This window comes from Rattus norvegicus, chromosome 16 (assembly GCF_036323735.1).
Source record: "Rattus norvegicus strain BN/NHsdMcwi chromosome 16, GRCr8, whole genome shotgun sequence".
NCBI lineage: Eukaryota > Metazoa > Chordata > Mammalia > Rodentia > Muridae > Rattus > Rattus norvegicus.
In genome coordinates, this window is record NC_086034.1 from 82892251 (window position 1) to 82919323 (window position 27073).

The following is a 27073-nucleotide window of genomic DNA, read 5'->3' on the forward strand; positions in this document are numbered from 1 at the left end:
GACCCTGACACCTCACTCAGGAAAGCGTGAAGCCATGCCCTCTGCAAGTGCCAAACAGACGATGACTCAAGGGTGAAGGCAGAAACAGCATTTGAAAATGGCAGAAAACTGGTCAAATAAATATTTCTTACTAAAAGAGGCATGTAGGGGTTGGGGATTTAGCTCAGTGGTAGAGCGCTTGCCTAGGAAGCGCAAGGCCCTGGGTTTGGTCCCCAGCTCCGAAAAAAAAAAAAGAACCAAAACAAAAAAAAAAAACAAAAAAAAAAAAAGAGGCATGTAAATGCTTGCCCAACTCATGCAAAAGCCCCCGAGTTCAGTCCCCAGAATCACAAAAAGAACCATTAAAAAAACATAGAAGCCAGGCACGATGGCATATACCTAAAGTCCTAGCTATACCAGAAGTGGTAGGATGATTGAGGCCAGGAGTTCAAGGCCAGCCTGGGCAACCTGAAAGATCTCAAAGACGAAATGGAGAGAGAAAGAGGGCTCTGATCCATGTCAGACATTAACCACTCCAACTCCTTCATCGGAAAGGACATGTGATTAGGCACCTAATGAAGGCCAACCTGAAGACCTCCAGGAAAAGATGACATATCCAAGTGACTAACTAGCTTCCACAAGTTTCCACAACGTTTGCCATGCACGCCTGATGACTGAATTCCCAGATCCCACTGAGGTAGGCACAGGAAGACCCTGACGGCCAGCCAAGTCTACAGCTAGTCAGTAAACTCCAGGTAAAATGAAAGGCTATCTCGGGGTTGGGGATTTAGCTCAGTGGTAGAGCGCTTGCCTAGCAAGAGCAAGGCCCTGGGTTCGGTCCCCAGCTCTGAAAAAAAGAAAAGGAAATAAAAAAAAAAAAAAAAAAAAAAAAAAGAAAGGCTATCTCATAAGGTGCTAGGCCAGGTACAGTCATACAGGCTTTTAACCCCAGCACTCAAGAGGCAGAGACAGGCTGATCTCTGAGTTCAAGGCTAGCCTAGTTTACACAGCAAGTTCCAACTCGGCATAGTGAGATTCTGTCTGGAAAAAAAGGTAAGAATGATAGAAGCAGACATCCAGCCTCTACACAGGTGTGACAGATGCATGCATGTACGCACGTGTACACACACACACACACACACACACACACACACACACACGTTATTAGAGCCAGTGGTGACAGTACACACTAGTAATCTTGGCGTCAGGAAGGCTGATGCAGGGGAATCCTTAGCTCGAAAACCAAACCAAATAAATAAATAAATAAATTAAATAAAGAATACCAACCACCTGCTCCTATTTGCTGACAGGAAAAGGCCTAGGGCAAAATCCTGACTAGAACATCAAGAAACAGTGTGAGTGCACTGGCGTAAGACCTCGCTGCACGTGGACACATCCAAACACCTCTGAGGGCTGTCACATGTGTGCCTGTGGAAGGGCCAGAGAGAAGGCTCGGGTAAACACCTACTAAGCCTGCACTTGGTTCCTAGCACCCACACGGCAGATCGCAACCACCTACGGCTCTGGCTGAGAGACAGCCAGTGCCCTCTTCTGGCCCACACAGGTACCAGGCACATAATGGTGCACTTGTATACACGCAGGAAAAACATCCATACACATAAAATGTCACAAATCTTTACCCAAAGATTGTATAGTCTTTATGAAAAACAAAACAAAACAAACAACAACAACAAAAGATCACGCACGGTATCCCATAGCAACCTGGGGAATGATCCCAGATGCCCACTACTGGCCTTTCTGATTCCTTCAGTACCACTTGAATCCTGATTAACTGGATGAAGCAATCGATGTATTTCTCTTCCCAGCATCAAGATCTGGTGGGGTTTGGATACATGAAGAAGAAGCTAAGCCATCCAAGATTACCAGAGGGTCCATGGAGCAGAGGCTCCCTTCCTAGAGAGCAGGCAGAAATGTTCAGCTGGGGGACAGGTTTAGAGAGAGCAAGTTAGCATGTCCAGAGTAGAACAGGTCTGAAAGCCATGGCCCAGGCTGAGAGAGCTCTGAAGAATCGACCAGGGCAGCTCCCACCTCCAATGGGCAGCAAGAATCCATGTCCTCAGGGAGAATCTAAAACCTTTATTAAAACTATCTGATGGCTGGGAAATAAACTCGAATATTAATAAGATGTGAACTTCCTACAGTCTGGAGAAGGGAGAGGAATGGGCTAGCATACCAAGAGCCGGCAAAGCAGAAGACCCACATGAATTCTAACTAAACAAGGTTAAGATGCAGAAGGCGCCAGGATCAGGAGGAATTACGAGCACTGTGTAAGGAAGAGCCCTTCAGTAGTCAGAGCTCTTGACCAGCATGGTGAGGCCCTCGTCTCCACTCCCAGTACTACCAAAACAGAGTAGAGGGGTGTTCAAACAGTCATGCATCCCCCACACAAGCATGTCTCTGCCATCTTCTCCTCCCAGGCACAAACACTAAGCCAGACAGGCAGACCCAGTCAGCTTCTTTGACAGGAACGACCCCCGTCAGCCCTGTGAGTACTCACCTAGAAAACAACAGTGTTGACACGTCCTTCCTCCCAGAGGCCCCCCAACCCCAATGACCTTCAATTCTGCTGCTACACATATAGCTGGGTTCAGGGCTCTCTCCCAGCCTCAGCCCTTGTCTCCAAGGTTATGTGCATGCAGGGTGACTACTACAGATTTAGTATTCCTAGATCCAGCTAGGCCAAGGATCTGCCACAGCCTCAAATCCTACCAACTTCCTACAGGAACCTAACTCCTGCGAAGACACTCAAACGATACTTCTCGTTACACAACAGACCCAAACGCACAGTGACCTGGAAGAGCTGCCAGGTAGCTAACTGTCCAGGTTCTCTAAGTCTCACTTCCCAGTGTCACAGGGCAGCTTTGGGAAGGAGAATGAAGTACAGCGGTGGACGGCTAGGGCACAGAAAGCAATTACCACAGGAATAGTTAGGGCAGGAAGCGGCTGGCCCACAGCACAGAACTTCAGCTGCCTTAGTCCCTGCCACTTTCCTAAACCTCCCTGCACTGCACTCTGAAAGCCGTACCCTCCAAAGAAATTTAACAGCACTGACCTCAGTTTCCTATCCAAGAGCAGCTCCTGAGTTTAGTCCTCCACCTGCCTTCCTCCTCAGCTGTGAATGTGCACAGGGGACCACACCAGGCACCAAATGGAGGGAGCCCACCAAGCTGTACACAGCAATACTCAGGCTACCTAGGTGATGCCAGGCAGATGCCTGTCTTCCAGCCACAGGTGAGGTAGGAGCAAGACTGCTGGAAGATGTTCTAAAGCAAGAAATCATTTTTCAATGAACGGACTGACCCAAAGCATACCAGGCCAGAGACGTACTCAGCCACCAAGACACACGCAGAGGCTGAAGACCAACCCCCAGCTTCTCCCCTTCTGTCTTCTTCCACATATAGGACTGCGGGGTTAAAGCAAGAGAGGCAACCTTAGATATCTTAACTTAAGTCCCAAGGGTTAGAGCACACACTCAGTGCACGCAAGGCCCTGGTTTCAACATCCAACACCTACAAAACAAAACAAGCCCCCCACCTCCACAACATGCACACCCCACACCGGGAGCGGAACCTACGGCCTTTTTCTAAAAGGCAAAGCAAACAAGAGTCTATTATTTATGGGCTCAGCAGCTGAAATGGTCTGATACGCCACCATCCTGAATCATGTGCAGCCACTAACACAGACCTGGACCTTAGAAAGCCCTAAAATGATTTTAGATGAGAATGTTGCACACCACAGGCATGCGTGGTGCTCGTGGAGGTCAGAAGAGGCTGCCAGATCCCTGGACCTGGAATTAAGGATGGCAGTGAGCTACCATGTGGGTGCTGTGACTCAAACCTCAGTCCTCTGCAGGAGCAGCATATGCTCCTAACCACTGAGCCACCTCTCCAGCTCCAGCCTCAGAAAATCATGATGGCCATGATAAAGCAGTATAGCCCGGCATCACGAGTGACAACAGCCTGTGATCCCAGGACTCGGAGGGCGAAACATAAGGACCATTCAAGGCCAGATAGAGTACAGACTGAACTCGAGGACAGGAAGGGCAATCTACACAGACTGTCTCAAGCAGAAGTACAAAGAAGGCTGGCAGTGTAGCTCGGTGACAGAACCTAGCAAAGGCAGAGCACCAGGCTCGGCCTCCAGTGCTGTGACAACACAAAGGAAAACCCTTCCCGCAAATCACCCGTTTCTGATGCTCAAGTTCAGGGTAGACCCTCGGAGGGTGAAGGTGCTGGTCACCAAGCCCATGAGCAGACTTCAGCTTCTAGGACCCACATGGTTGGACAAAGATCTACTTTCTGAAAGCTGCCCTCTGACCTCTAGATGACAGGGCGTCTGCACATGTGTGCAGGCAAGCAAACATGGGTAACATTTTAAAAAACGTTTTAAAGGTATGTTCTTGCACATTTATAAACAGATGCAAAAGTGGGAGACCAAGGGAAAACGCGAGGAAATTTTCATTTCTAAATTCTACGTTTGTTTGAGACAACAGTCCTGCTTTGTAGCTCTAACTGACCTGGAACTCCCCATGTACAAGATGCAATTTATTATTTCACAGATTGGGTTAAGCAAGTTCCGTGACTTTTAAAGCAGTGTTACTGGAGAGGCTAAGTTAAAATGGGTGCTTTCCAACTCTCTCACATACCATCTTCTAGAACAAATCTGACACCTCAAAGACACTAACTACTACCTGTGTACAGGCATGCACACACATATACAGGTGTACACACACATCATCACCGTTCCTAGAATTCACAATGGCTCTTTAACCATCTGAGAAGACGGCGATCCTAGAAGCCAAAGAACCCCAGCAATGTTCACGGCAAGAGGGCCAGGTACTCACACACCTCAACAGTCCAGTCTCCCCCTTCCCAGAATGCTATCATCAACAGGCCCTCCTGAACAAACTACTCTGAGCATGAGCTGCTGAAACCTGGCCATGCGGCCCAGCATCGCTCCCCTCACTATGAAGAGCCTGGAACATGGAAACCCAGCAGACCACGTGTCCGTCCTGTTCTCTACCCCTCCTCAACATCACAAGTAGACATTCTAGCACAGGAAGCTGAAGCAAGTGGCCTTTGCTGTCACAGTCCACGGATAGAGGCTGCGGCAGGCAGGCAGGCATCGCTGCTCTGCACTGCAGTAAAGTTTCTCTCCCGTCTGAATCCACCTGCTCAGTGGCAACTGTCCCCAGTTCTAAAGCAGTCGAGGGAACAAACTAGGCACTAACAGTGCAGGAGCTGTTTGAACTGTGACAGTTCACTTCCCCGTGAGGCTGACTGGATTCAGAATGCCACGTGAGCCCTCCTCTGGACTCTGTGGGACCCTTTTCTGGGAGGACCCGCCCTGACTGTGAGTAGCACCACCCGTCCTATGGTCTGGGACCTACACTAAATGCGGAGGGACAGAGAAGACAGCCAGCCGACACCCACACTCATCTCTGCTTTCTGACTCTGCACACAACGTGACCAGCCAGCCACCATGGCTGCCTCCTTCGCTGAAGTTGCTCGCTCTTGTCAGTGATGAGAAACGTGACTAACATGGAAAACTGAGGCATGGGGCACTTCCTCGGTAACCGTGATCCATGATCTGCAGGTCTATGATATAAAGGAATCCTGCAAGGCTCTAAGCAAAACTTCTAGGCCATTCTGACAAGCATCCGAAAAGACCAGAACACAATGGAAATGTGGACACTGAAGGCCGGGCTCATAAGTTTCAGAGAGCAAGAGTTCTATTGGGAACTGAGCTAGAGGCCACTTGTGTCACCTTCTGGCAAACCATCTGGCCGTGCTCTGCCCATGCCCTTAAAATCTAAGTGAGGCTAAATTTAAAATAACGGACTAAGCTGTCTGGTGGAGATTTCAGGCCAGCACAGCATCCAGGCTGTGGCATGGTTACTGCTTACTGCTCTTAGGTGGTAAAACGGAGCACACAGGTGGGTAGCATGCATGAGTTTAAAGCTGCACATAAGGAAGATACAAAGCATCTACAACGAAGGGGAAATCTCACACTGAGGCAAGAAAAGCATCCTCAAGGCTGGGCGCCACAGGCTTTTAGGGCCTCAGCACTTGGGAGGCAGAGGCAAGCAGATCTGAGTTCAAAGTCAGCCTGGTCTACAGAGTGAGTTCCAGGACAGCTAGGGCTAACACAGAAAAATTCTGTCTCGAAACACCTGAGAAAAGAAAGAAAAGAAAGAGAACAGCATGCCAAGGGCGAGGTTCACTCACTGAAAGGTCCAACCACTGTAAATGCCAGCTCCAGACAAGATGGCTGGGAGGTAAAAGCAAGTCTACAACCTGACTTCAGTCCCCAGAATGGCCGTAAGAGACAAGGAGAAACAATCCCACAAAGTTGCCCTATTTGTCCTCATGCCTGCGTGCACGCACACACCCTTTAAGATGAAAACTCACTTGAAAGAGGGATCTTGAACTAAGCACACCATCGAGAGAAAACCGCCTAGGGAAGTGTTTTCCCAAGTTTAGCTGATGAGATACCAAAGGCCACTGGAGCCATGGAAGGGCCACCTGTCTCAGGATGGCAGCAGAACTTGACACTGTCCTGAGGACATTTTTGCCAAGAGGCAGAGAGACCTGTGCATGAAGCTGGGAAGGTAAAGCCTAAGCCACAATGGAGACCTCAAGATGCAGAACCTCTCAGGACCAGACCAAGGAACATTTGCCAGGGAAAGCTGCAAGCAGAGACTGGAGCTGGCCGGAGAGGCCTCAAGTGCTACAGGCACGGGCCTAGAGGGGCAAGGCTGCCTGCCCAAGTCTGCCACAGCCCAGAGGGTTCCATTACAAGCCCAAGACAAAAGCCCCAGGAGTTGCCAGGGTTGGTGCCTGCCCTGCTGAATTCTGGTTCTGCATTGGTCTAGCCTCTGCTACTGAGTCTTGAGAAAGAACAAATCTGCCTTTAAAAAAAAAATCTTGGGCTGGAGAGATGGCTCAGTGGTTAAGAGCACTGACTGCTCTTCCAGAGGTCCTGAGTTCAATTCCCAGCAACCACATGGTGGCTCAAGACCATCTGTAATGGGATTGATGCCCTCTTCTGGTGTGTCTGAAGACAGCTACAGTGTACTTACATACATAAAGTAAATAAAATATTAAAAAAAAAAAATCTTTAGGATTTATCTTTTTTATTTCTGTATGTGTGCATGTGCACACGTATGAATCTATAGGAGAACGCCATATGGATGCCAGAGAGCCCAGAGGCGTCAGATCCCCAGGAGCTGAGGCCGAGGGCAGTTATGAGCTGTTTGATGAAGACTCTGGGAATCGCATCCTCTGAAAGAACAATCTGTGTCTTTCAGAGCCACCTCTCCACTTTGTTTTATTACACTGATTTATTTGGGTGTGCACGTGCACGCGTGTGCACAGAGAACACAGGGAAATCAGAGAAAAACTGATGGGAGTCAGCTCTCTCCGTCTACCACGTAAGTCAGTCATAGGTAACTCAAGTACTGAGGTCTGGCATGCGCACTGTCTCCACGGCCCCAGACTTACGGTTCTTGAACAACGTTAGAGATGTTAAGATTTGGAGGGCTCCTACCAATGGACTAAAAGGATTTTGCCTTAGGAGATGAGCCTCTGAGGACCAAGGATGGAATGTTAAAATTCAAAATGGTGGGTCTGTTGTCAGGTTGACAAGGGATGGACTTGATGGTTAACCTTCACTGTCAGTATCATCGCCTAGGAAACACTCCTCTAGGCACATCTCTGCGGATGAACTTTTCTGATGATTGACAAATTCAAGAACACTATCTTCCTAGTAAGACAGCTCAGCTCCCCAGGCAGCGAGCGTCAGCACCGACCTAGTGCATGAAGACACACCAGCTCGTATGAGGCCTCTCTAGCTTCTTCCCACTGCAGGGTTCTCATGGCCCAACCTGCACACATGCTGTCCCCATGAACGGTCTACAGTACCACAGGAAAGACCCCGAGTACCTGCAGGCACAGACCACCCCTCTACCACTGCTCGTCTGCCAGCTCCTGCCTGCCCCATTCCATAGCCCACAGTCCACAGGGAGCCCAACATACTCGATGCTCTGCCTGGGCACCAGCAGGGGCAGAAAAGCCCCTAAGCTATTTGTCTTCTGTCTGCCCTTTCTGAGACCTAGAGCGTGACTTTTGCCCCTCTGTTCTCGCCAGCGTCATGGCCTTCCGAGCCCCATGTCGACAGTGCACTTTACAGCCAGAGTTCGTCTTAAGCATCAAGTGCTTACACAGCTCCAGTGGTGCCTCTTTCCTACCCTTCAGCACAGGTTACAAAGTCCCTTTCCAAACCCCAATACTGCATCCTACTGAAAAAGCACAGGGAAGGCCCAACCCTGCAACCCCCACTTCCAGCCAGAGAACAGGGGGAGCCGCTTCGCCTCTGCCCAGGTCTGTGCGCACTTGTGGAGGGACAAAGCAGCAGCGCTCTTACCCAGTCACAGCACTGGCCTCACCATACCACAATGGCTAACCCCAAACCAGCTGGCCTCACACTCTCCACTGGATAGGACATCCTGACCACTTGCCATCATGGTGTCTACCCACCCACCCACCCCTTCCCCAGGGACACAGCACACAGGAGTGCATGATGCAAAACTGAGGTGACAGGACTTGGAGCATGCTGACTCACTGAAGATCACTGAAGAAGATGCAATGATCCCCGAAACCACACCAGGCCATGGGGTCTCAACGAAGGCACGGGAGCCAGTGCCCTGCTTACACACCGTTTACCAGACCTAGCTACTTTGTGGGCACGCACTGAGCGGCACGTCTCTCCTTAGGCACACACGGGGGGAAGAGTCAGGACGTGGAGGCAGGCAAACAACAGACATAACGAAATCGAGCCCCACGCCACATACAGCTGTGACTTCAGGTGACCTACACACGGTCTCTCAGGGTGGAACTCGACTCCCAAGAGCAGGTCCAGTGCTTGATGACCATAAGACGGACACCGTCTGATCCAGGTGGGCCACTAGGCATGACTAAATCCTTGGGCCTCTAAGTCAGGACAAGACTCGGTACCTGCGCCACAGTTTCAGTGCACTTGGGTACAAGTCTAGCTGATGTGGTATTATCTGCCTGCATTTTCAGGGCTGCACAGAAAATTACACTCATCTAATAGTCAAAGGACAGTGAATGCTGAAACACTGGCACAGGCACGATCAGTGTTGGAGGGAGTTATAAAGTAATACTGCGAACATGTATGTGACCAAAATCACAGACTGTATTTTTGCCCCCTAAAAGCCTAACTGTCAGTACCCATTTCAAAAAAGAAATTTCAAATGCTCAGTAGCTTTGTAGTAAATACGAAGCTTAACCAACCAGCGTTTCCGTGTTTCATTAACCACCAAACGTCATCTTTCTGAGAGAAAAATGTGCCCAAACAAGTAGTTGGGATTCAACCCATCAAAGTGGAATTACGGTCTTACATACTACATAAAACAAGTTAAGTTTCATGCATAATGCATCGTAAGTTGCATGCTGACAGCTCTCCTTCGTGGAAACCCACTAGCAAAATACCCCCCTCACACGTTCATTTCAACTGGGAGATGCATTCAAACACAAATTTTGTATTCAAGCGGTTTAGATAGATTAAAGAAAAATCCAGACATCATCATCTTAACCACAAAGAAAAAAAAAAAAAAAAACGTGCCAGGCTTCAGATGACAAAGAACATTTGTGCGGAGGGGAGGCACCCACCTACTGACTGGCCACCCCTCACCTCCATCCCAGCTCCTGCCTGTAAAATGTCTGAGCAAACCACTGCCACGCAGGTATGGCCACTCTCAAATAAAGGGAGAGAACTGCAGCGAGCTATGCTAACATGTCTGCAGCATGCAGAACTCATACTTACATCTTTTGCCATGTTACCAGATCCAGGAAATCAAGGCTTTAACTGCGTACCCTCCACAGAAGAAACCGGACTTATCTGGTAAAAAGGAAGGGGACGAGTAATGAATGAGAATGAAAAAAAAAGAAGTTTAACGCACATCGCATTTCAAAGGAAACATCTCCCCACCAGCACGAGGCAGGCCTCCAGGCAGCAGGGGCCTTTCTTGCACAATCCCAACAGGAGAGCTAGCCAAGCAGGTCCCACACAGGGATTTTAAGTCACCTCTCCAAATGGAAATGCTCCCTGCGGGCACCAGCAGCTCCCACCCGCAGAGGGGCCAGACCCCGGCCCCTTGGCGGAGCGAGGCGCAGCCGTCAGGCTCACCCCACCTGGGCACGCGGGCCCCGCCTGACCACAGGCCCCACCGAGTCACAAGGCCCCCCACTTAGGCACACGACACTGCGTGGTTCTGCCCGGGCTGCAGCAGGCCCCGGGGCTGCCCAAGACCCCGAGGTGCCGCCGACCACTCTGACAGGTGGGCTCCCGGCCGCCCGGCCGCCCCACCTGTCACTAGGCCCGGCCACCAGCCTCGCGCGCTGGCGCGGACAGAGCCGGAGGGTGGCCAGGACCCCTGCCTGCCGCCCACGCCACGCCGCGTCGAGGCCGACTCCGGGCTGAGGCTGGGCGGCGGGCGGGATGCGACCGGACGCGGGAACCGGGCTGGGGCGGGAACGGGGCCGCGCGCCCAGCCCGCGCCCTCCCGCCGCGACCGGCCGGTGCCCCCGCCACACCTGGCTGGCCGGCGGGGCGCGCGGGGCGGACGACGGGGGCGCGGGGGCGCCGGCCCGGAGGTCCGGCCCTGGCGGTCCCTGCCCTGAGCCAGCGGCGCCGGGACGCGGGCTCACCCTGGGCCGAGCGTCGGGCCGGCGTGACGTGCGCGCGGCGCGGTGACGTGGGCGGCGGCGGGCCCGCTCCGCGCAGCGCGCCTGCGCGCCTTTTCGCGCCTTCGGCGCCCTCCTCCTCCTCCTCCTCCCGCCGCTCATCTCCCGCGCCTCTCGCCGGTGCTACCCGCCCTGGGATAGGGGAGGGACCTGTGCGCGCGTGCGCGTGTGGCGGCCGCCGACGCTGAAAAGCGCTGCGCGCGCCTCCATGTGCGCTCGGAGAGAGGCCACGTGTGTGCGCGCCTCTGTGTGTGTACACCAAGGGCCAACTGTATGCATGTCTGTGTGCATGCGCAGGGAGAAGAGGGCCACGTGTCTGCCTCTGTGTGTATGTGTGTGTGCCACGCGCGCCAACGGTGAAAAGTCTGTGGTGTGTGCCATACCTGCATGTACACATAGGGAAAGGATGATGTGTGCACACCTGTGTATATCCATAGTCTCGCTATACAGACACGTGTGTATTCATGGAGTATGAGTCGTGTGTGTGCATGCCTGGACGTATATATAGAAGAGAACCCTCTGTGCATACAAATATGGATACCTATGTTTAATGCCTGCACACTGAAAAGAATAGGTGAGTGTGTACACACAAGGGAAAAAAATGACCAGTTCTGAGCGTGCTTTAAAGTACCTGCATGTGCACCACAGGGGGAGGAGTCTTGTACATTTATACAGAACAAAGTAAAGGCTGTTAGGATGCATATTGGACAATGCAGAGACAAGATCCCCCACCTCTGCTCAACTATTGACCTCCACAGCCACAGGGCCTGAACTTGGGCAGTCAGAGGGAGCAGCCTGAAAGACAGGTGTGTGTGTGTGTGTGTGTGTGTGTGTGTGTGTGTGTGTGTGTATGTATGTGTAAGACTAAAGCTGGAGAGCCTGGGAGAAGAATAGACTGTGGCTTGCAAATCAGTCCAAGTGGTTCAGATAAAATGACCCAACTTTTCCCAAGCATATGGGACTAAAGACCAGAGCGCTGTTCAGTACTATCAGACAACTGTTAATGTGAGCGACCAAATTTTATTCTGAGGGGTGGAGAAGCCAAATTTGACTCCCAAACAGATCTTTCTCTATTACCTAGCTTCCTTGGTCAGACGAGTTAGCATTTGACTGAACAGTCCTCAAGCTGCTGTCCTGTTTAGAACTCTTCCTCAGCTGCTTTGAGGAAGCAACACTGTAACCACAGCAGCTTATTGCTAAAGCACAGCTACCGTTCCAGAAGGCAATACCCAAGGCATGAGTATCTCAATAGCTTGCACCAGACCTCTTACCATCACAAGCTTTAGTAAGCTCTAGTAACCATCTTCACCCAGGATGGGAGGGGGTGGGGGTGGGGTGGAGGGGGAAGCATCTGTAATGGCTGAGCAGAAAGGCTGTGATTGGTGCAAACATCCTTGCCACACCCCATTTCTGACTATATAAACAAGCTATTTGGCTAACTTTTTCAGTAAGCTGGGAGAGTCTTTCATCCAATAGGAACTCCTCTCAGGTGACGGTTTACAAGCTAGACTGGTAATATGAAGAGATAAACCACAGAGCATCAGCAGAGCAGTGACAGCAGCAAGGGGGAGTCTGAAGAGTTCTGGGGAGCAAACAGGTCCAGAGCAGCAGCACACAGGTGGTGGGGCGACAGACAGAAATGGGAAGACACTTAGAGAAGGTAAAGTGCCAGGACTGAAGAAGGCTATGAAGGGGCAGAGACGTGAAGACGTGGGTCCCGGCCACTGGAAGAATTCCAGGGAGCGGAGCGGGCCAGCCTTATCGGGTAACAGTCGTGCTCTAGGATTGAAAACTGAAGTTCTCCACACATAAGTTCCCAGCACCCAATACCCATGCAAAGCCACCGCACCAGCAGACACTGCCTATTGCCGTTGATGGAAGCTAGGATTAGAGTAGCTGCCAAGTGTTATGGCTGTCGTTGGCACAGAATACTCTAAGCCTCCAACTTCAGTATCTCGAATTGTAAGTCTTTAGCTTCTAAAGCCTGGAGCAATAGGCCCTTGGCTCTCGGGGAAAAGAGCTGTAAGCATCTGGATCTGCCAGTCCATCCGAAAAACTTTGAGTGTGTAAGGCCTGGGATTGATTGCTAGCACTGGAGACTCTTCTCCTCACTCGATGATGTGTGTCTGGATAGAGCAGAATAACCCCAGCCAACTGATTAGTAATATAGAGGTCAGAGCTGTATCAAATGCTGGGCTAATTAGCATCTATGAAGACCTTTGAGGAGCACAGACCAAAGGCCTCACTCAGTAATGTGCAACATATTATTACCGGACACCCCTATTTTGCATGGCTTTACAATTAACTGCCTTTATGCTGACTACACCTGCTCCCACCACTTCAGCTAAGCCCCACCTCCTTAAGCAGCCAGGCGTCTAATTAACCGTGGTTCTACATGTCAGAATTGAAATCATGCATGGGAGCCTTCGAATGGCCAGGAGTCCTCCCATTTTCTAGCTCTCCTCCCCTACCCCAGTAACGGAGAAAACAAAAGGGAAACACCATGCCAGCCTCTGCAGTGGGAAGTGGCATCTGCCTCTCGTGTATATTTAACAAGGGATGGCTTTCCGTGCCAACAGCCTTCAACATGCGGTTGTTCCGGGGAGCAATTAACTCGATTTGCTGGAGGATGCAGAAGGTCCTCAACGCATTCTGGAAGCCAAATCAACCGGAGTTAGAAACTGGTGGTGAGAGTGAAAGTCAGGTCTGGCCACTAAACAGTGGAGCCACAGGACAGGTGGAATGGGTTGTTTGGAGGGGGGGGCATATCTTAAACTGGATTGGTTTCCTGGTTTCTGCTTATAATTTACCATAGGCAGACCTGTTTCTTGGCTGATTAGTGACCAGGAAACACTAGAGTTCTATGGGCTCCAATTAAGACATGTATGTCGCTCTCCGACATGTATGTCACTTACTGTTGTCTTCGCTGTGACAAGATACCAGACGGAATCAACTTAAGTGAGGAAAGATCTATCCCGGCTCACAGCTGCAGAGGTGTCAATTCACGGTCATTTTGGCCCCACGCATGTGTGTGGAATACCATGGTGGAAGAAGAATGTAGCAGAGGGGAGCGATCTCTGCCTGGGAGGCAGAGAGAGAAACGAGAAACGGGATCCTTGTATAGCATTTCCTTCCTGCAGGAAAGAGCCTTAATGTTCTGAGGGAAGAGGCCCTGAGATTCAGGAAGCAGAGGCTGGAGGGAGAGCTCCGAGGTTAAAAAGCACTTGCTGTTCTTGCAAAGGGCTGGGCTTTTGTTCCTACAGCAATCTACAGAACCCATCTTTACAGAAGGTGTCACATATACCCTGCCGAGTTTCTTGTAGTTGGGTGTGATTGTGTTTAGCTTGAGAACATCTAAATCTTTTTGAGCAAGCCAAAAATTCTAATTCTTCTTCTTCTTCTTCTTCTTCTTCTTCTTCTTCTTCTTCTTCTTCTTCTTCTTCTTCTTCTTCTTCTTCTTCTTTTCTTCTTCTCCTCCTCCTCCTCCTTCTCCTCCTCCTTCTCCTCCTCCTCTTCCTCCTCCTTCTCCTCCTCCTTCTCCTCCTCCTTCTCCTCCTCCTCTTCCTCCTCCTCCTTCTCCTCCTTCTCCTCTTCCTCTTCCTCCTTCTCCTCTTCCCCCTCCTCCTCTTCCTTCTCCTCCTTCTCCTCCTCCTCTTCTTCCCCCTTCTCCTTCTTCTCCTCCTCCTCGTTCCTCCCCCTCCTCTTCCTCCTCTTCCCCCTCCTCCTCTTCTCCTCCTTCTCCTCCTCTTCCTCCTCCTTCTCCTCCTTCTCCTCCTCCCTCTCCCCCTCCTCCTCCTCCTTCTTGGGGCTGGAGAGATGGCTCAGTGGTTAAGAGCACTGGTTGTTCTTCCATAGGACCCTGATTCAGTTCCCAGCATCCACAAGGCAGCACACTCTGTGACTCCAGTTCCAGGGGATTTGATGCCTCCTTCTGGACTCTACAGGCACTGCGGTCACATGCTGCACAGATAGACCTGCAGGCAAAACACCCATTTACATGAAACAAACAAACAAGGATAGAACACAATACTTAAAAAAAAAAAAAGACTCCTAAAATAACAGGAAGTAAACAACTCCAGGGCTTCAGGAAGTCCCTGAAAACAGATGCATTAAGATCCTTTCCCTGGGCTGGGGATTTAGCTCAGTGGTAGAGCGCTTGCCTAACAAGCACAAGACCCTGGGTTCAGTTCCCAACTCAAAAAAAAAAAAAAAAAAGAAAAAAAAGAAGTAAAAAAAATCCTCTCCCTGAGCTGAAAGATGGCCTCCTATAAGCCCAGCTATCTAGAAAAGACCATGATCCACAGAGCTACCTGGGAAATACACATTTCAATTCACTGAGCGTCCTGCAAGTTGTGTAATGAGCTCTAGATCTCCTGTTTCCAGGGGTGAAAACTAGGGTGGGCTTTGGTGATGCCACAGTCTTTGGGTCACAGAAGTGGGGGTTATCACTGAGATCTTCACAGGCAGCAGAGAGATGAACAGCAGGAGACAAGAAAGCTGTTCAGGGGTTGGGGATTTAGCTCAGTGGTAGAGCGCTTGCCTAACAAGCACAAGACCCTGGGTTCAGTTCCCAACTCAAAAAAAAAAAAAAAAAAAAAAAAAGAAGTAAAAAAAATCCTCTCCCTGAGCTGAAAGATGGCCTCCTATAAGCCCAGCTATCTAGAAAAGACCATGATCCACAGAGCTACCTGGGAAATACACATTTCAATTCACTGAGCGTCCTGCAAGTTGTGTAATGAGCTCTAGATCTCCTGTTTCCAGGGGTGAAAACTAGGGTGGGCTTTGGTGATGCCACAGTCTTTGGGTCACAGAAGTGGGGGTTATCACTGAGATCTTCACAGGCAGCAGAGTGATGAACAGCAGGAGACAAGAAAGCTGTTCAGGGGTTGGGGATTTAGCTCAGTGGTAGAGCGCTTGCCTAGCAAGCGCAAGGCTCTGGGTTTGGTCCCCAGCTCCGAAAAAAAGAAAAGAAAAGAAAAAAAAAAAAAAAAAAAAAGAAAGCTGTTCAACTTAGCATGACCCGGTCGTGGAGTCTGACTCTTACGTTGTTCATTTAAACACAGAAGGATTTGGTGAAAACTTTGCTTGTGGAGATTAGCTCAACCCCACGTGTACAACCGAGCAAATCTAAATCTCTTTGAGAAACAAAGCAAGCTAAAATCAGATCTCAACAAGGACTCTGTAGGGTTCGTGTGACACCTTCCGTAAAGATGGGTTCTATAGACTTTGTGTGATAAAGTTCTATAGACTTTGTCTTTCTATAAAGATGGGTTCTATAGATTGACTATGTGTGACACCTTTCGGAAAGATGGGTCTCATAGATTGGCTGAGAACAACCAGTTTAGAAGAAGGGTCTGGAGGATCCCTGGTGTGGGAGAGCCTTTGGCCACGCAGATTGTGCAAAGGTCACCGGGCTAAAAAGCACGTCCACTCCAGCCTTCGGGTCGTGAAGCAGGTTTTACATTCCTTCCCTGGAAGGAACAACTGTTTAACATTCCAGGTTCCCCTACTGCACGTCTGTGAGTGCAAAGACCTCCACGCCCCTACAGGGTCACAGCTGCCATACGTAACCCTTACTGGTAAGGTACTCATGAGGTAACTCCAGTATAACTCATGGGGTCACCAAGTTGGACTTCACTGGTAACCCCAGTTTGTACAGTGCCTCTTTACCTGTGATAGGTAGGGGGTTTCTGTTGTTGTTTTGTTTTTCCACAACGGGGATGCAGGAAGGAGTCAAGGTGAGATTAGCCTAAGGACACGTCTGCAGCTTCCTGCTTCCTCGAACTGGGCCCTACCACCTACGTTTTGCCTTCTCTCAATAATGCCATCATATATGATGCCAAATTGAGGGATGAATCCACGGAGGTCGGAGCCCTCGGGTCTCTGGAAATGCCCTTAGACGCCAGCGGAGGTGTGCTTTGTTAATATCCTAGGCATTTCCTAAGCCAGTCGTATGGACATTCCAAGTGTAGAAGCCTCACAGGAGCCTAGGAGACAAACAGTGGGTAGACAGAGCTTGCTGTAAAAGCAGCCGGCCAGAGTCCAAATCCTGTCATCCATCTGAGGGCAGATGTGCAGGGGTGGGGAAGAGACAGGCCGCCCTCTGGAGCTCACTGATCAATCAGCAGCATTTACCTCACAAAATACAGGGAGTGTTCGCTGGAGACCCTGCCCTGTCTTGGAGGAGGACCTCTGTGAGTTAAGAACAAAGCCGTTCTTATGGACAAGGTGAGCATGACCTGTAGCAGCTGGTTGGATCCAGTGATCATTTACCAATCTAGTTTTCTTTTTTAATTATTTGTTCATTTACAGCCCAAATGCTGCCCCCTCCCGGTACCCTCCTCACAGAGACCCTTCCCCCATTCTCCATCCCCTTCTCCTCTCTCTGAGAGGGTGGGTACCTCTAATCCTCCCAGGTATGCCCCCACGCTGGCACATCAAGTCTCTCTCAGAGTAGGTATATCTTCTCTCACTGAGGCCAGACAGAGTGGCCCTGTTCAGGAAAGGATACCACAGTCAGGGTACACCTTAAAGGAGGGCCTCTGCTCCAGTTTTTGGGGGCCCACATGGAAACTAAGCTGCACATCTGCTATGTATGTGTGGGGGCAGGGGGCGCTCGTTCAAGCCAGTGTATGTTCTTTGGTTGGTGGCTCAGACTCTGAGAGCTCCCAGTGGTCCGGGTTAGTTGACTCTGTTGGTCCTCCTGTGGGGTTCCCATGCCCTTCAGGGCCCTCAATCCTTCCCCCAACTCCTAATAGAGTCCTGAACCAACCAATGTTTGGTTGTGAGTAATTGCATCTGTTTCAGTCAGCTGCTGGGTGGAGGACAGCCATGCTAGGCTCCTGTCTGCAAGCGTAACAGAGTATCATTAATAGTGTCAGGGACTGGTGTTTGTTTGCCCATGGGATGGGTTTCAAATCGGGCTGGCCATTCCTTCAGTCTGTGCTCCGTCTTTGTCCCTGCATTTCTTTTAGACAAGACACACTTGGGGACAGAAGTTTTGTAGGTGTGTTAATATCCTCCTTATCCCTCCATTGGGGGTCCTGCCTCGCTCCAAGAGGTGGCCTCTTCAGGTCCCATGTCCCACTGTTAGGCATCTCCGCTAAGTCACGGGTGCTGTAGTCTGGTTGTTTTCAGTACTGAAGTAGGCAGTGAAGACTATTCTAAAGCTCTGTGCCTTCCCTTCTGCTGATCTACCTGGGAGCTGTGGTGTTTGGTGCTTGTATATTTATAATTGTTAAATCACGTGGGTGAGTCAGCTCTCTCAGCACCTGATCTTTTTACACCATGACCGGCCACGTCCTTTCTTCTTCAGCCTCTAGGTGTTCATGAACCCTAAGTCTTTATGGTCAGAGTGTATTGGGGTCTGGTTTTTTGGGGGTTTTTTTGTTTGTTTGTTTGTTTATTTTTTTAATCACGCTGCCAATTTGTATTTTAGTTCAACTTAGTCGTTTATACAACTGACAAATTCATGCATTTCTCTTTTAAATTCTATTGCAAAAAAGAGTAAAAGCCAGGTATGGTGGCCCACATCAGAAATTCTCACATCTGGGAGTCTGAGGCAGGAGGATTGTCATGAGTTCAAGGTCAGCCTAGGCTACAAAGTAACTTCCAGACTTTAGACTCTCCATCTCAAAAGAAAGAAAAAAAGGAGCTAAAAACCAGCATGAGGCTGGAGAGATGACCCAGGAGTTAAGAGCACTGATGCTCTTTCAAAGGACCTGGGTTCAACTCCCAGCACCCACATGGTGGCTCACGACTGTAACTCCAGTTCCAGGGAATCCAATGCCCTCATGGGCCCTAATCCTACATGTGGTACACATGCATACATACATGTATGGGCAAAATACCCATACATAGAAATCTTTTTTTTAAAGATTTATTTATTTAATGTATACAAGTACACTGTAGCTGTCTTCATACACATCAGACCTCATTACAGATGGTTGAGAGCCACCATGTGGTTACTGGGAATTGAACTCAGGACCTCTGGAAGAGCAGTCGGAGCTCTTAACCGCTGAGCCATTTCTCCAGCCCCATAGAAATCTTTTTAATTAAGAGATCAAGCCACCCTGGGCAGTGAAGAAGCACTCCTTTAATCCCAGCACTCGGAAAGCAGAGTCAGGTGGCAGGCAGATCTCTGATTTCCAGGCAAGCCTGGTCTACAGAGCGAGCTCCAGGCTAACCAGGGATACACAGAGAAACCCTGTCTTGAAAAAACAAACAAAAAAACCAAACAAGAAAACCCACCACCACCATAAACAACGACAAAAATATGAAGTTCTTGTGCATTTTACTTTTAATGTGGAGAATGTCATGTTATGTAGCTTGCTTTTACATTTTATGTGTCTGTGTGATGTGTGCAGGTGTCTGCAGAGGTCAGAAGAGGGTCTGCAGTCCCTGGAGCTGCAGTTACAACTGGGAGCCACCTAGGGGCGATCTAGCTCTCTGGGAAAACAAGCGCTCTTATCCAATGAGCCGTCTCTGCAGCTCCCGTATCCCTTACTTTCCAAAAGCAGCTTTGCCAACTTCAGAATTCTTGATTGGCAAGGTTTATTTTTATTTCTTTCAGAATTAAAGTGTTCCGCCCTACTGCCTCCTGGTCGTTATGTTTTAAAGAGATGCCAACCCTATGACGGTTACTAGCAAGGGACAAATCACTTCTCTCTTGATGACTTAAATGTATGTATTTGCTTTTGTCTTTTGAGTTTATGCGTATTGGTGTGGGTCTCTGGGTTTATCTTTGAGTTTGTGCGATATGGAGTTCCCTTAGTTTTGGGCCTTTAAAGTGGCTAGATTCACTCATGCCTTTGATCAAATAATGACCGTTTGAAGTTTATCCTGGATATACAAAGGTAGCCGACCATAGGACCATCCATGGAACGTCAGAGGGATAGACACACACATGGGGTGGATGTTGATATTTTATGAAAATATTCCTTGAAGCTTTAGCTGTAATAGCCAAGAGATGGAAAGATCCTGTCGCTGACAGAAACGGGATTTTTAAAAACGGAACATAGCACGCACAGCAGGCTATAATTCAGCCATATAAGGGAACGGCATTCCGACAGGTGCTACAGCATGGGTGGAGCTGGGAAACACTGCACTGTAAAATAAGCCAGGCACAAAAGGATGAGGAGTGTGTGAGTCTATTAGAATTCGTGAATTCAGAGTAACACTAGCACTGTCAGTGGCGAGAAATGTGGCAATCACTCCTCGCGATGGCAGAGTCTGCACCGATGACAGTGTTCTAGGAACAGATGAGAATGGTGTTTATGCAACACTGTTCACTAGCACTAGTAATGGACACTTGAATGATAAGCTTTGGCTAGGCATGATCAATCACTCCAGCCTTTGGTCCCAGCACCTGAGAGACAGAGACAGGCAGGTCAGTGAGTTTTAGGCCAGCCTAGTCTACATATTGAGTTCCAGGACAGCCAGGGCTACACAGAGACATCTTGTCTCAAAACAAAAGATAGGTTTCATGCATACATATACACATACATACACACATATACATACATATATATACATGCATACACATGCATACACATACATATACACACATATATACATATACACATACATGCATACACATGCATACACATACATATACACACATATATACATATACACATACATGCATACACATGCATACACATACATATACACACATATATACATATACACATACATATACATACACATGCATAAACACATAATATACATACATATATACATATATATATACATACAGATACATACACATATATATGTGTGTTTGTGTATGTATCTGAGTTTTCAAAAATTAAAAAGATAACAAAACCTAATTCACACATTAAATGAGTGAATTTAATTATATCAATTATCTAATTAATATACAATGTTTTCAGAGCTATCAAGGACAAATAGGTATAGCAGTGGGATTTTCATAGAGTAATATCATTCTCGTACTTGCAAGAGTGTGGCAGTGAGTGTAGTCCAGGGTCTTAATACTGGAAATTTATTTTCACGTGCTTCAGGTAGAACATAATATTGCTTAGAATGTGGGGACTTTATATACTCTAAATACCTTGAATTTTTCAAAATAACTGGGATAACATTTCAATTCTATACCGCATGAATCAGGAATTCCAAACAGTGCAATAAGACACGAAAGTGGGGGTTTGCAACACGGTTTAGTGTTTTTTAAAAAATGTTACCTGCACAAAGCTACCTCAATGAGTTCAGAGGTTCGATCCCCAGAAACCCAAAAGCCAGATGCAGCAGCCGTTATCTGGAGTCCTAGCCCAGCAGGAAAGTAGTGAAACAGGAAAATGACCCAGATGCTCACAGGCAAGCTAGCCTCGGGCACAGGAGTGAGAGCAACAGAAACAAGGGCCTGTCTCAAAGGTGGAGGGAGGGAACGGTTTCCTGAAAGTTGTCCTCCGAGCTCCACATGACTCCACGCCACACGGCTATGCTCGTATCCGGCATACACCCACTCAAGCAGGGCAGGGGTGAGACTACCATAAAAGTCTTAAAGATAAGAAAATGAAATTGAAAGGCATAAATATTGAACAGGAAGACATATTGATCCTTAGGAGGAGACTGCACAAGGGGAAAATCAGGAAGGCACTGCAGTTAATCAGTAAACGTAGCAGTTTCTGTGATACAAGGTCAGTTCAGGGGGCCAGAGTGTAAGACAGTGGGGGAATAGACACGAGCCTCTGGGTTCCTAATGCAATGTTGCAAATAAAATAACTTACAGTTCCTATAACAACAGTCTACTGGAGATGTAGATACAGTTTATAATAGCACAAAAGAAACCTAATTGAAATTAATTGAGATTTTCAAAGCCTCCATAGATAAAAAAAATATAAAATATTGCTTTAAGAGAATCTAAATAAAATTAAGAATACAAACCACACTGGTGGGTTTGGAAGATGGCCATCATCCTCAAACTATCCTGTAGGTTCAAGGATATCTCAATAAAAGGTCCCTGGATTTTTTTTTTTTTTTTGCTAAAACTTGGCAATCTGGTTTTTTGTTTGTTTGTTTGTTTTTAGCTAGGTGTGGCCCTAGACATCTTTGATCCATGGTACTTCCCGAGGTGGGAGGATTGTGAGTTCAACCTAGCTTTAGCAACATGGTGGGACCTCTGTCTCAAGAACATTCCCTGCTTGTTTGCTTTCTCAACGGCAGCCCTGGAGATCGGATCTGGTACCCTGAACATGCTAAGCACACTGCTAAATTATAGTCCCATGACCACCCATCCTACCCAGGGCTCAGATTTATGGTAATCACAGGAATTCATAGTTTATAACAGGTTCTATTCTTGGTTTGGGCTTTTGTTTTGCTTTTCTGAGACAGTATGCTGCCCTCGCACTGGTGAAATAGGACAGGCTGGCCTCAGGCGCTGCAGAGATCTCCCTCCTCTGCTTTCCCAGTGCTGGGATTTAAGGTACGCCCCCACAAGCCTGGCAGGTTCTAATCTTATTATACACCCTTTGAGTTGGGAAAAACACACTAGTGTGGGACTACTTCTACCTCCTACTGAAGAGTTTCATTTAAAACTATTTACTGTCCTCAAAGTCCCTGCATTCTGTCAGCCCCCTGCCCACCCACTGTCACACACCACCCTCAGGCCTCTGCAACCACTGCCTTTTTTTTGTCTCAATGGTGTTGTCCTTCTTGGAATGTTACAGGCCAAATGAGACATGTTTGGACTGACTTCTTCACTCAGCATCATTTAAAGTTCCCTTAAATTTTCCCAACCCAATCACTCTTTGTTTACTGCTCTGGATGCGCCCCCAGATTCTCTGAAGGATTCTGGGTTGAGTTGATACACATTTTGTTTTGTTTCTTTTTTTTTTTTTCTTTTTTCTTTTTTTTTCGGAGCTGGGGACCGAACCCAGGGCCTTGCGCTTCCTAGGTAAGCGCTCTACCACTGAGCTAAATCCCCAGCCCCGATACACATTTTGTTATATGGACACAAATTAGCCCTCAGTCCTGTAGACAAATGCTAGAGTGGGTGCTTGCTGGATCTGATGGTAAAACTCTGTCTGGTTTAATCAGAAACTCCAAACCTTCTTTGAAAGGGAGTTACATTGTTTATGTGTACTCAGTCTAAATGATGGCTGGGTCCAAAAACAGAGATGACAAGAACCCAGATACTAAGGAGAAGTAACCGCAGGATGGTACATCAAAGTTACATTGTATCCTAATTAGGTAACATGAAGGTATTTCAGACCTGATAATTGGGTCAAGCGCATAGCTGAAAAGTTGAAAATAGAAATCTCTGTTTGGCTTGGCACCTACAGAGGGCAGCAAAGTCAAGGTCACTTGTGTATGTTCTCACAGATGCAAACCACTGCAGGAAAATTGCATACAAAAACATTAAGAAAGCGTTATGCACTAACTTGGCACTCGTCTTGGTATCATGAGTGGTGTGAAGGGTAGAAAGAACAGGGAACTAGTCTTAGGTGAATTCCCAGATCAACTTGTTCCTCTGTATGATGGGGTGGGGGCGGGGGTAGCTATCCAGAAGTATCTGGAAATCTTTGACATCCAGCCCAGCTTCCACAGGGCTGACCTGTGCACTTTTTGGAAACAAGAAAGGTGAGAACTGGCAGTCTGACAGGACAGTAGCAAGGCTGCTTCTTCATGATGCTGGCGAGCACCTGCTGAGGAAGAGCAGAGCTGCAAGGCCAGAGCAGGCTCCATCACCTGCCAGTCTAGAAGCCCCACCCCTTCCAGGCAGCCTCCACTTTCAGTCAGTTCACCACGGTCTGGGCAAGTTTCCTTCTAGGTCTTTGACCTCTTAAGTCTGCAATGTACCCTGGCTACTTTTCCAGAGGACCTGGGCTCAATTTCCAGTACTAACATGGTGGCTAACAACTGTTTGTAAGTCAAGTTCCAGGGAACCTGGCACCCTCACAGAGAAATACATGGAGGCAAATCACCAATGCACATTAATAAAAAAAAAAAGCAAAGCAAATTACAAAATATTAGCTGGGCAGGGTAATGCATGCCTTTAATTCTAATGCTTAAAAGGCAAAGACAGAGGGGTTGGGGATTTAGCTCAGTGGTAGAGCGCTTGCCTAGCAAGCACAAGGCCCTGGGTTCGGTCCTCAGCTCCGGGAAAAACAAAAACAAACAAACAAACAAAAAAATACAGGCAAAGGCAGGAGGATCTCTGAAACCAGTCTGGTCTACAAAGTGAGATCCAGGACAGCCAGGGCTGTTACATAGAGAAGCTCTGTCTCAAAATCAATCAATCAATCAATCAAATACCTCGGTAAATGCCTATTATCTACATTTTAAAAGACATATTTATATATGAGTACACTGTCACTGTCTTCAGACACACCAGAGAGGACACCAAATTCCATTACAGATGGTTGTGAGCCACCATGTGGTTGCTGGGAATTGAACTCAGAACCTCCGGAAGAGCAGCCAGTGCTCTTAACCACTGAGCCATCTCACCAGTCTGGTCTACAAAGTGAGATCCAGGACAGCTGGGGCTGTAACATAGAGAAGCACTGCCTCAGCAATCAATAAAATAAAATAAAAATACCTCTGTAAAGCGCCTATAATCTACCTTTCAAGAATAAACTTTTTGGGAAAAAGAATTCCCAATAGAAGTTCAACACCATAAGAATAGGAAAGTTTAATATCAGACGCTGTCTATGTTCAGCTGGCATAATCTGTACCTACTGGCCTGCTTCTCTGTGACATCATCACACAGTAAATCCCCTCCAATGAACAGTCTAAGACTCCTTGACTTCTTCCTGTGTAAAGCAGTATCCTTACGACCGCACTACAACAGGGACTGGCCCAGTCCAGCTAGGTAGGAGACATCCCTGTCTTGTGTTTTATTTCAGCATCTTTCCCTCCAGGCCAGGATCCTCCTGATCTGGGCACTGTCTCCTCTCTACCTAGAGGTGTTAGTTGCAGCTCCATCTATCCTCCCTTCCCCTGCAAAAAACATGAGGTCCTTTGTGAGGGGTGTTGTCATCATCAGGCCCCAAGGACATGATAGGAATGTAACTCTAGCCATCTTCCTTCCCTACATCCCATTCTGAAGTCATCTCTACTCCACCCAGGCCTTGAACACATCTCTCTTCCTCTTCATCTTCTTTTTTTAAAAAATATTTTATTTTACTTAATGTGTATGAGTACACTGCAGTTGTCTTCAGACACACCAGAAGAGGGCATCGGATCCCATTACAGATGGTTGTGAGCCACCATGTGGTTGCTGGGAATTGAACTCAGGACCTCTGGAAGAGCAGTCAGTGCTCTTAACCACTGAGCCATCTCTCCAGCCCCCTCTTCATCTTCTTAATGGGGTCTCCAGGTACTCCAAGAGCCTTGGCTTTTCTAGAACCAACTTCAAGAAAACGTTAGTTAGCCTGTGTGTCAATTCTATCCCCTCAGCTACTCCAGACCTGCCGAAGTGCATGACAGGAAGAGGTCCCTGACTCTGAACCTGTTCATCCCTGCTGTGACCAGTACACAGCTGATGTGGGCTGGTGAAAGTCAGAAAAACCAGATATCCTTCCCAGTCTTCCTGCCACCTCATTTTCTGGGAAACAGCATCTTGGATGCATCTCCCTCCACTCCTGCAACTGCATTTTACCTCAGCAAAAACTCCATGCACACATTGTGCTCTGAGGCATCGGTACCCTGTAGCTGATGGGCAAGCTCTTGGAAGGCAGTGAAGCTGACACCCTTGAGTTCTCTTTCCAGGATCACTGTCACTCTCCCTTCACAGTCAGTCTCTCCAAGCAATTTGCCCCCTTCAGTTGTCACAAAAACATTGTAGCCAGCAGCAGTGCCAGGACATCTTGCTCTTTTGGGTATCCCAAGCACGAGGGAAGGGCGATGGAATCAGTCATCGGAAACCACTTAGGAGAGCAACATCACAGTCTATTTCAACTGACTTCAGTGGCTTAATTTACACGACTGTAATCCACGTATGGACACATAATGAATAATCACACCCTATACTCTGTCCCTCTACCTCAGAGTATAACAGACAATTTGTCCTTTTCTGAGAACCGGTATTTACAGAGAAATTCTTGTTTAAAGTAACAGCGATGTTATACACAGTATATACATGTAACTGTAACTGTCAACAAAAATAGAAAATGTATGCAACTGAGAAATAAAACACTTACTACGTATGAATGTTTCTAGACCCAGAGTTCAGGTGCTACACGCTTAATATCCAACACAACAGTGTCAGGAGGGTAGGCTCAGGAATGTTTCGATCAGGGAGAACCCGCCACATGGGTGGGTTAATCGCATTAATTATAAACAAGCTCTGGGAGTAGGCTGTCTGCTACTCCTTACTACTTGAAATCCCCTAGCAGCGTGCAGTCCCAGGGCACTATCCCAAAGGTGGGAGCACAGAGCCTTCCCTTTGACCTTGTGCTTCTCAGTACCCAAAACTAAGTAAATTCCAGTTCCCTCCAGCTACAGCGCCCCAAGACACTGCCCACGCCCCTCAGGGAAGCCCTGGTAAGGGTCCAGTCTTCATTTCTAGGGTACCTGATCATAAAATGTACCAGCTAGATTCCAAGCCAGAACCTTGACATCCTTAAATGCATCCATCCGGATTTTAAGAACTGTATGATGACATATGAGTGATCCTTTTAAAAACATTGGCTGGGGCTGGAGGGAGGACAGCTCAGCAATTAGGGTACTCGCTGCTCTGGAGAGGAACAGGGTTTGGTTCCCAGCACTCACACAGAGCCTCACAATCACACGTAACTCTAGTTCCAAGGCATCCAACCCCCTTCTTACCACTTCCTCAGACACCAGGAACACAGGAGATGCCATACATATATACATACATACATACATACACACATACACACATACATCATACATACATATACACACATATATCCATCATACATCATACATACATACATCACATACATACATCATACACACATACATACATATACACATACATAAATCATACACACATACATACATCATACATAAACACACAATACATCATACACACATACATCATACATACATCATACATACATACATACATACATACATACATACAGCAAATACTCATACACGTAAGTAAATCTAAAATTAAAAAAAAACATTGGCTAGACTTTGTGCAATTAGTTCAACACAAAACTCAGAGGCTGGCGAGCTGGCGTGGGTTAGGAGACAGGCTGTTCTTTCAGAGCACCTAGGTTCAGTCCCCAGCACCCACATGACAGTTGATAACTATAACTCCAGGGGGTCTGGTACCCCACACATACATACATGCAGGCAAAGAACCACATAAAAAT

General features: G+C 48.0%; 1 protein-coding gene and 1 long non-coding RNA gene across 7 annotated transcripts in view; one reads left to right on the forward strand and one right to left on the reverse strand.

The window, feature by feature from the left end:
• The window catches only part of Tfdp1 (transcription factor Dp-1), a 38947-nt gene extending 28031 nt beyond the window's left edge, over window positions 1–10916 (reverse strand). The window contains exons 1-2 of one of the 6 annotated variants that reach the window (XM_039094677.2): window positions 10731–10916; window positions 9847–9921 (exon numbers count right to left, since the gene is read on the reverse strand). In XM_039094677.2, the coding sequence (XP_038950605.1) occupies window positions 9847–9858 (12 nt within the window). In that variant the 5' untranslated portion in view covers window positions 9859–9921; window positions 10731–10916. 6 annotated transcript variants of the gene reach the window in all.
• Window positions 10917–11069: 153 nt separating this feature from the next.
• LOC102548465 (uncharacterized) lies at window positions 11070–19359 on the forward strand. The gene is made up of 3 exons (XR_360617.5): window positions 11070–11340; window positions 16916–16994; window positions 19133–19359. It is a non-coding gene; the product is annotated as an uncharacterized LOC102548465 (long non-coding RNA).
• Window positions 19360–27073: the final 7714 nt, after the last annotated feature.